This window comes from Cetorhinus maximus, unplaced genomic scaffold, assembly GCF_964194155.1.
Source record: "Cetorhinus maximus unplaced genomic scaffold, sCetMax3.hap1.1 HAP1_SCAFFOLD_4715, whole genome shotgun sequence".
Taxonomy (NCBI): Eukaryota; Metazoa; Chordata; class Chondrichthyes; order Lamniformes; family Cetorhinidae; genus Cetorhinus; species Cetorhinus maximus.
This window is the reverse complement of record NW_027600616.1, coordinates 1-9,479: the sequence shown is the minus strand read 5'-3', so window position 1 is coordinate 9,479 and position 9,479 is coordinate 1. Positions and strand designations below refer to the sequence as shown.

The 9,479-nt window shown below is 58.8% G+C and overlaps 1 protein-coding gene across 1 annotated transcript; it reads left to right on the top strand.

The window, feature by feature from the left end:
* Window positions 1-469: 469 nt before the first annotated feature.
* LOC144678581 (caM kinase-like vesicle-associated protein) lies at window positions 470-7,222 on the top strand. Its single transcript, XM_078538322.1, has 5 exons — window positions 470-540; window positions 2,746-2,882; window positions 4,082-4,160; window positions 5,119-5,206; window positions 6,492-7,222. The coding sequence occupies exons 1-5, from the start codon at window positions 530-532 to the stop codon at window positions 6,726-6,728; spliced, it is 552 nt and encodes a 183-aa protein (XP_078394448.1). The 5' UTR covers window positions 470-529; the 3' UTR covers window positions 6,729-7,222.
* Window positions 7,223-9,479: the final 2,257 nt, after the last annotated feature.

The window sequence follows — 9,479 nt, the reverse complement described above, 5'->3', positions numbered from 1 at the left end:
ACACACACACATTCAGTCAGGCGGACACACAGTCAGGCAGACACACAGTCAGACACACACACACACAGAGGTAACCCTTTTGCCTAGCTAGCCGCTTCACCATTGGGTGGCTGGGAATGTGCGATTTGGACCTCGATGCTGCCTGGACTGCTGAAGGGGGGTGGGGGCGGTCACACGGGAGTTAAAATAAGGTGGGGTGAAGGTGGAGAATGGGGTGGGTGGTGGTGACGCGAGGTCAGCTCCTTATCAGTGACTCCCTCGCTGGACCGCAAACGAGGGTCAGCTTTGGGGCTGGGTGTAATATAGGGGCTTTCGTCTGAGATGGGGGCGGGGGGGTCGGGGGTGGAGGAAGACCCTCCGGGTAAGAGTCACGCCCCAGCACGACTGATCAGCTAACCCAGCCGGCTAACATTCTCTCTCTCTGTCTGTCTGTCTGTCTGTCTGTCTGTCTGTCTGTCTTGCAGCTCCTGAAGTGGTGGCCCGTCACAAATACGGGCGGCCCGTCGACTGCTGGGCTGTGGGAGTCATCATGTACATCCTGTGAGTAACGCCCCCCTCTCCCCTACAGACTGGGGGGCGGGGTTTACCGCCCTGAACCTCTCCTTCCCCCTCACTGACCCCACGAGAGAGCCCAGGGTCCAGGAGATCCCATCAGCGCCACCACCCTCCGCCGACCCCCTCTTACCCATCCGCTCGGAGGGATATTCGACTGCAGAGGCATCACGGCAAGGAACAATCGAACACAGCCCCTCTCCCACACCACCCCCCTCCCTGAACAAGGAGCAGGGTGAGGCCATTCGGCCCCTCAGGCCTACTGCGCCATTTAACAAGGTCATGGCCGATCTGATAGTAATCTCAAATCTGAATCCCACCCACCCCCATGATAACCAATCGCCCCCCCTCGCTTACCAAGAATCTATCCAGCTCTGCCTTAAAAATACTCAAAGACTCTGCTTCCACCGCCTTTTGAGGGAGAGAGATCCAAAGACTCACGACCCTCGGAGAGAAAGAATTTCTCCTCATCTCTGTCTTAAATAGGTGACCCCTTATTTTTACACAGTGACCCCTTAGTTCTAGATTCTCCCACAAGAGGAAACATCCTCTCCACATCCACCCTGTCCAGTCCCCTCAGGATCTTAAAGGTTTCAATCGAGTTGCCTCTCGCTCTTCTAAACTCCAGCGGATACAAGCCCAGACTGTCCAACCTTCCCTCATAAGACAACCCACCCATTGCTAGGTCTAGTGAACCTTCTCTGAACTGCTTCCAACGCATTTACATCCTTCCTTAAATAAAGGTGGCCAATACTGTACACAGTCCTCCAGATGTGGTCTCACCAGTGCCCTGTACAACTGAAGCATAAACTCTCTGCTTTTGTACTCATTCAAGTGGAGCCATTGGACAGTGATCACCGGAGCCTGGCTGAACCCACCCTTTAGCAGTGTGGCGCTCCCTCAGCACTGACCCTCCGACAGTGCGGCGCTCCCTCAGCGCTGACCCTCCGACAGTGCGGCGCTCCTTCAGCACTGACCCTCCGACAGTGCGGCGCTCCCTCAGCACTGACCCTCCGACAGTGCGGCGCTCCCTCAGCGCTGACCCTCCGACAGTGCGGCGCTCCCTCAGCACTGACCCTCCGACAGTGCGGCGCTCCCTCAGCGCTGACCCTCCGACAGTGCGGCGCTCCCTCAGCACTGACCCTCCCACAGTGCGGCGCTCCCTCAGCGCTGACCCTCCGACAGCGCGGCGCTCCCTCAGCACTGACCCTCCCACAGTGCGGCGCTCCCTCAGCACTGACCCTCTGACAGTGCTGCGCTCACTCAGCGCTGACCCTCCGACAGCGCGGCGCTCCCTCAGCACTGACCCTCCCACAGTGCGGCGCTCCCTCAGCACTGACCCTCCGACAGTGCGGCGCTCCCTCAGCACTGACCCTCCGACAGTGCGGCGCTCCCTCAGCGCTGACCCTCCGACAGTGCGGCGCTCCCTCAGCACTGACCCTCCGACAGTGCGGCGCTCCCTCAGCACTGACCCTCCGACAGCGCGGCGCTCCCTCAGCACTGACCCTCCGACAGTGCGGCGCTCCCTCAGCACTGACCCTCCGACAGTGCGGCGCTCCCTCAGTACTGACCCTCCGACAGTGCGGCGCTCCCTCAGCACTGACCCTCCGACAGTGCGGCGCTCCCTCAGCGCTGACCCTCCGACAGTGCGGCGCTCCCTCAGCACTGACCCTCCGACAGTGCGGCGCTCCCTCAGCGCTGACCCTCCGACAGTGTGGCGCTCCCTCAGCGCTGACCCTCCGACAGTGCGGCGCTCCCTCAGCGCTGACCCTCCGACAGTGCGGCGATCCCTCAGCGCTGACCCTCCGACAGTGCGGCGCTCCCTCAGCGCTGACCCTCAGACAGTGCGGCGCTCCCTCAGCGCTGACCCTCCGACAGTGCGGCGCTCCCTCAGCGCTGACCCTCCGACAGTGCGGCGCTCCCTCAGCGCTGACCCTCCGACAGTGCGGCGCTCCCTCAGCGCTGACCCTCCGACAGTGCGGCGCTCCCTCAGCGCTGACCCTCCGACAGTGCGGCGCTCCCTCAGCGCTGACCCTCCGACAGTGCGGCGCTCCCTCAGCGCTGACCCTCCGACAGTGCGGCGCTCCCTCAGCGCTGACCCTCCGACAGGGCGGCGCTCACACTGTGCGTCCCGAGGTGTGAGTGAGACCGAGGAGGTTAACGGACTAAGTGCACCTCGCTGCTGTTTTCCAGCCTCTCCGGGAATCCTCCCTTCTATGATGAGTCTGAAGACGAGGAGAACGAGAGCCACAACCGTGCAATATTCCGCAAGATCCTCGCGGGAGAGTTTGAGTTTGAGGCGCCGTACTGGGTGGACATCTCGGGGGCAGGTGAGACAGGGAGTCGCTGGCGGAGAGGCCGAGCCAGAGGGGCTATCTACAAGGGTAAAGAGCCCAGCGCTGCCGGCTGGGATACAGGAGGGCTCTTATTCCAGGAGGAGGAGATCATTCCTGGTGGAAGGGGCTTCTTCATTATGGGAGGGGCCTATTCTATTGTGGGCGGGCTTATGCATTAGGGGAGGTGCTTAGTCATAGTGGAGGGGGGGCTTATCCATTGTAGGAAGAGCCTCTTCATTGTGGGAGGAGCCTTTTGATTGTGGGAGGGGCTTGTTCATTTGTGGGTGGGGCTTATTCATTTACAGGAGGGGCTTATTCATTTGTGGGAGGGGCTTATTCATTTGTGGGAGGGGCTTATTCATTTGTGGGAGGGGCTTATTTGTATGGAGGAGGGGCTTATTAATTTGTGGGAGGGGCTTATTCACTTGCAGGAGGGGCCTGTTCATTTAAGGGCGGGGCTTATCCATTTACGGGGGGCTTAATCATTTGTGGGAGGGGCTTAGTCATTTGTGGGCGGGGCTGATCGATAATGCAATGGGTCTAGTCACGGTGGGAGGAGGTTATTCATTCTGGGTGGGGCCGACCCATTTGTGGGAGTGGCTTATTCATTGTAGGAGGGGCTTATTTCTTGTGGGAGTGGCGTATTCACTGTAGGAGGGGCCTATTCACTGTAGGAGGGGCCTATTCACTGTAGGAGGGGCCTATTCACTGTAGGCGGGGCCTATTCACTGTAGGAGGGGCCTATTCCTTGTGGGAGAGGTGTATTCACTGTAGGAGGGGCCAATCAGTGTAGGAGGGGCCTATTCACTGTAGGAGGGGCCTATTCACAGTGGGAGGGGCCTATTCACGGTGGGAGGGACTTATTCCTTGTGGGAGAGGCGTATTCAGTGTAGGAGGGGCCTATTCATTGGGGCGGGGTTTATTCTATCAGAGGTGTGGCCTGATGATTGGGGGTGTGGTCTACACTTGGAGGCGGGGTTTGTTCCTTCAGGGTGAGGCTGTCCCTGGTGGTGCGATTTAAAAGGGGAGGTTCATTTAAAGGGGAAGTTCGATCATTTCTGTCCCCCGACCCACCCACCCACCCACCCACTCTTTGATCGTCTCCCTCCCTCCCCCCCACGTTCCCGATGTTTTCCAGCCGGGATTCCGAGATTCCGGCCCTGACCTCCTCCTCTCCCTGTTCTAACTTACAGCCAAGGACCTGGTGTGTCGGCTGCTGGAGGTCGATCAGGAGCAGAGAGTCACAGCCTCGGAGGCTCTGGCTCACACCTGGTGAGTGAGTGACCCAGCCTGGGCATGCGACCGGGGTGGGGTGGGGGGGGGGGGGGCGCGCGTGAGCGCACACAGCACAGCAAGATCCCAGCCTCCGTCCCCGGAGTGGGTGGGTGAGTCGGTGGGGTTGGGGCGGGGGGGGGGGGGGGTGGGTGGTGAAGGGGGTCGTTCGAAGCCCTGAGTATTGGCCCAGGATAGGCTGCTAGGTTAGGGCAGGGCCTGAGGTGCTGCCTTCCTTTGTCAAATATCTCGGGGTGGGGGTGGGTGGGAGCAACACAGGGCAGGAAGCCAGCAATGCCCCCATACCCTAGTCAGGGGGGGTGGGGGAGGGGGGGATGGGGGGGGGGGGTGGGGGGGAGGCCAGGGCCAGAGGTGCTGCCTTCCTTTGTCAAATATCTCGGAGTGGGGGTGGGAGGGGAAGGACACAGGGCAGGAAGCCAGCAATGCCCCCATACCCTAGTCCGGGGGGTGGGGGGAGGGAAGGGGGGCATGGGGGGTGGGGGGGGGGGTGTGAGGCCAGGGCCAGAGGTGCTGCCTTCCTTTGTTGAATATCTCGGGGGGGGGGGAGGGGAGGGGAACGACACAGGGCAGGAAGCCAGCAATGCCCCCATACCCTAGTCCGGGGGGTGGGGGGGAGGGGAGGCATGGGGGGGGGAGGCCAGGGCCAGAGGTGCTGCCTTCCTTTGTCGAATATCTTGGGGTGGGAGGGGAAGGACACAGGGCAGGAAGCCAGCAATGCCCCCATACCCCAGTCTGGTGGGGTCAAAGCCCTGGAAAGGGAGGACGCCGAATCTAAACAGAGGGATTGGAAGGGGGGGTGGTGGTGAGGGAGGGAGGGAGGGAGGGAGGGAGGGCCGCTCACTCCCTGTGCTGACCCGTGGGGACCCCCCGGGGCAGGGGGTATCTTGTGGACCGAGGTGCTGCCCGGGGACTGAGCCGCTTGCTTCGCCTCTTTCAGGATCTCTGGAAACGCCGCCCTGGAGAAGGACCTGAAACTCGGAGTCTGTGCCCAGATGGAGAAAAACTTCGCCAAGGCAAAGTGGAAGGTGCGGAGGGGGTGGGGGGTATGGGGGGGAGGGGTGGGGCAGGAGACCAGGGGGGCGGGTGGGGAAGAAATACATTGAAATCATCAATCGAAGCCCCCCCCTGTTGATAGCTAGACTGGTTTCAGCTCCCAGCTCTCGCTGAGCCTGGTGGGAATTATGTGTGATGCCTTGCGTGGCCGAATAGCCGATCGGCGCTCACCATCCAGGCGTGAGGACTGGACCCCTTGTGGTTTCGTTCGACGTACCGGAGAGACATGGAGTCCAGATTGGGGGGTGGGGTGGTCAGGGGAGGGGGGAGCGAGGTACCGGGTGCTGGTAGCACTGTTTCGGTACTGAGGTCCATCTGGACGGTCGAGGCTGCGCCTCCTGCGTGGACGTGAAGGGGTTAACGGTGGTGGGGGGTGCCTGGGAACACACTGGGCCCCCTGCTACCACCTGGTGGTGGGCCAGTGTTACAGCAGCTCTAGTCAGAGAGAGACAGAGAGGGAGCTTTACTCTGTATTTAACCCCATGCTGTACCTGTCCTGGGAGTGTTTGATGGGGACAGTGTAGAGGGAGCTTTACTCTGTATCTTACCCCGTGCTGTACCTGTCCTGGGAGTGTTTGATGGGGACAGTGTAGAGGGAGCTTTACTCTGTATCTAACACCGTGCTGTGCCTGTCCTGGGAGTGTTTGATGGGGACGGTGTAGAGGGAGCTTTACTCTGTATCTAACCCCGTGCTGTACCTGTCCTGGGAGTGTTTGATGGGGACAGTGTAGAGGGAGCTTTACTCTGTATCTAACCCCGTGCTGTACCTGTCCTGGGAGTGTTTGATGGGGACAGTGTAGAGGGAGCTTTACTCTGTATCTAACCCCGTGCTGTACCTGTCCTGGGAGTGTTTGATGGGGACGGTGTAGAGGGAGCTTTACTCTGTATCTAACACCGTGCTGTACCTGTCCTGGGAGTGTTTGATGGGGACGGTGTAGAGGGAGCTTTACCCTGTATCTAACCCCGTGCTGTACCTGTCCTGGGAGTGTTTGATGGGGACAGTGTAGAGGGAGCTTTACTCTGTATCTAACCCCGTGCTGTACCTGTCCTGGGAGTGTTTGATGGGGACGGTGTAGAGGGAGCTTTACTCTGTATCTAACACCGTGCTGTACCTGTCCTGGGAGTGTTTGATGGGGACGGTGTAGAGGGAGCTTTACTCTGTATCTAACCCCGTGCTGTACCTGTCCTGGGAGTGTTTGATGGGGACGGTGTAGAGGGAGCTTTACTCTGTATCTAACCCCGTGCTGTCTGTTATAGAAAGCTATCCGTGCCACTACACTGATGCATCGTCTCCGGAGTACAGAACAGCGCACGTTGCAATGCTCCGGATCGTCTCCCCAACCTGTGGAGAAGATTCTCGGGAGCAGAGACGGGACCTCCAGTGTCGGGGAGACCCCTCTCCCTCACACACTGACTGAAGATTCAACAGATCATCCGGAGAACAGAGACTCCAGTCAGACACACGGCTTGACATTGCAGAGTAGCAAGGAATAGCGGGAGAGAGAGAGAGAGAAAGAGAGGCAGACAGACAGGAAGAGAGAGAGAGAGAGACAAAGAGAGAGGGAGAGACAGAGAGAGAGAGAGAGAGAGAAAGAAAGGGAGACAGACAGACAGAAAGAGAGAGGGGGACAGACGCAGAGAGAGAGAGGTGAAGAGAGAGAGAGGGACAGACAGGGAGAGGAAGAGAGAGACAAACAGACAGAGAGAGAGACAGAGAGAAAGAGACAGATAGGGAGAGACAGGGAGAGAGAGACAGACGGGGAGATGGAGAGAGAGACAGACGGGGAGAGGGAGAGAGACAGACAGGGAGAGAGAGAGACAGACAGAGAGAGAGACAGGGAGAGAGAGAGACAGGGAGAGAGAGAGACAGGGAGAGAGAGAGACAGGGAGAGAGAGAGACAGGGAGAGAGACAGAGAGACAGACAGGGAGAGAGACAGAGAGACAGACAGGGAGAGACAGAGAGAGAGACAGACAGGGAGAGAGAGAGAGACAGACAGGGGGAGAGAGAGAGGGACAGACAGGGGGAGAGAGAGAGGGACAGACAGGGGGAGAGAGAGAGGGACAGACAGGGGGAGAGAGAGACAGAGAGAGAGAGACAGAGAGAGAGAGACAGAGAGAGAGAGACAGAGAGAGAGAGACAGAGAGAGAGACAGACAGGGAGAGAGAGAGACAGACAGGGAGAGGGAGAGAGACAGACAGGGAGAGGGAGAGAGACAGACAGGGAGACACACTGAGAGAGACAGAGAGAGAGACACACTGAGAGAGAGACACACACAGAGAGACAGAGAGGTATTGTGATGGTTGTGATGAAGGGTGTGATATTTGTGAGATGTGCTGTCTGTACCCAGGGTCTCCCAATATTAAATCTGAATTTAGCAGCTTCCTGTGAACTCTGTCAGCCGTCCACAAGCAGCTACCCCTAACTAATACCGAGAAACATCCCCACTTACAATACCCAGCACAATAGGTCACTCTATACCTTCCCATCTCTCTCTGTCTCTCACCGTCTCTCTGCCTCTCTCCGTCTCTCTGCCTCTCTCCGTCTCTCTGCCTCTCTCCGTCTCTCTCTGTCTCTCACCGTCTCTCTGTCTCTCACCGTCTCTCTGTCTCTCACCCGTCTCTCCCGTCCTGCTCTCACCGTCTCTCTGCCTCTCACCGTCTCTCTGCCTCTCACCGTCTCTCTGTCTCTCACCGTCTCTCTGCCTCTCACCGTCTCTCTGCCTCTCACCGTCTCTCTCTCTCTGTCTCTCACCGTCTCTCTGCCTTTCACCGTCTCTCTCTCTCTGTCTCTCACCGTCTCTCTGCCTCTCACCGTCTCTCTCTCTCTCTGTCTCTCACCGTCTCTCTGCCTCTCACCGTCTCTCTGTCTCTCACCGTCTCTCTGCCTCTCACCGTCTCTCTGTCTCTCACCATCTCTCTACCTCTCACCGTCTCTCTCTCTCTGTCTCTCACCGTCTCTCTCTCTCTGTCTCTCACCGTCTCTCTCTCTCTGTCTCTCACCGTCTCTCTGCCTCTCACCGTCTCTCTCTCTCTCTGTCTCTCACCGTCTCTCTGCCTCTCACCGTCTCTCTCTCTCTCTGTCTCTCACCGTCTCTCTGCCTCTCACCGTCTCTCTGCCTCTCACCGTCTCTCTCTCTGTCTCTCACCGTCTCTCTGCCTCTCACCGTCTCTCTGTCTCTCACCGTCTCTCTGTCTCTCACCGTCTCTCTGCCTCTCTCCGTCTCTCTCTCTCTGTCTCTCACCGTCTCTCTGTCTCTCACCGTCTCTCTCTCTCTGTCTCTCACCGTCTCTCTCTCTCTGTCTCTCACCGTCTCTCTCTCTCTGTCTCTCTCCGTCTCTCTTCTCTCTGTCTCTCTCCGTCTCTCCTCTCTGTGTCTCTCACCGTCTCTCTGTCTCTCTGCTTCTCTCCGTCTCTCTGCCTCTCTCCGTCTCTCTGCCTCTCTCCGTCTCTCTGCCTCTCTCCGTCTCTCCGTCTCTCTGCCTCTCTCCCCGTCTCTCTGTCTCTCACCGTCTCTCTGCCTCTCTCCGTCTCTCTCTCTCTCACCGTCTCTCTGCCTCTCACCGTCTCTCTCTCTGTCTCTCACCGTCTCTCTGCCTCTCACCGTCTCTCTGCCTCTCTCCGTCTCTCTCTCTCTCTCCGTCTCTCTGCCTCTCACCGTCTCTCTCTCTCTGCCTCTCACCGTCTCTCTGCCTCTCACCGTCTCTCTGCCTCTCTCCGTCTCTCTGCCTCTCACCGTCTCTCTGCCTCTCACCGTCTCTCTGCCTCTCCGTCTCTCTGCCTCTCACCGTCTCTCTCTCTCTGTCTCTCACCGTCTCTCTGTCTCTCTCACCGTCTCTCTGCCTCTCACCGTCTCTCTGCCTCTCCGTCTCTCTCTCTCTCTCCGTCTCTCTCTCTCTCTCCGTCTCTCTCTCTCTCTCCGTCTCTCTCTCTCTCTCCGTCTCTCTCTCTCTCTCCGTCTCTCTCTCTCTCTCCGTCTCTCTCTCTCTCTCCGTCTCTCTGCCTCTCACCGTCTCTCTGCCTCTCACCGTCTCTCTGCCTCTCACCGTCTCTCTCTCTGTCTCTCTCTCTGCCTCCCTCCGTCTCTCTCTCTCTCCCTCCGTCTCCCTCTCTCTGCCTCTCTCCGTCTCTCTCTCTCTCTGCCTCTCTCCGCCCCTTTCCGTCTCTCTCTCTCTCTCTCTGCCTCCCTCCGTCTCCCTCTCTCTGCCTCTCTCCGTCTCCCTCTCTCTGCGTCTCTCCTATACTA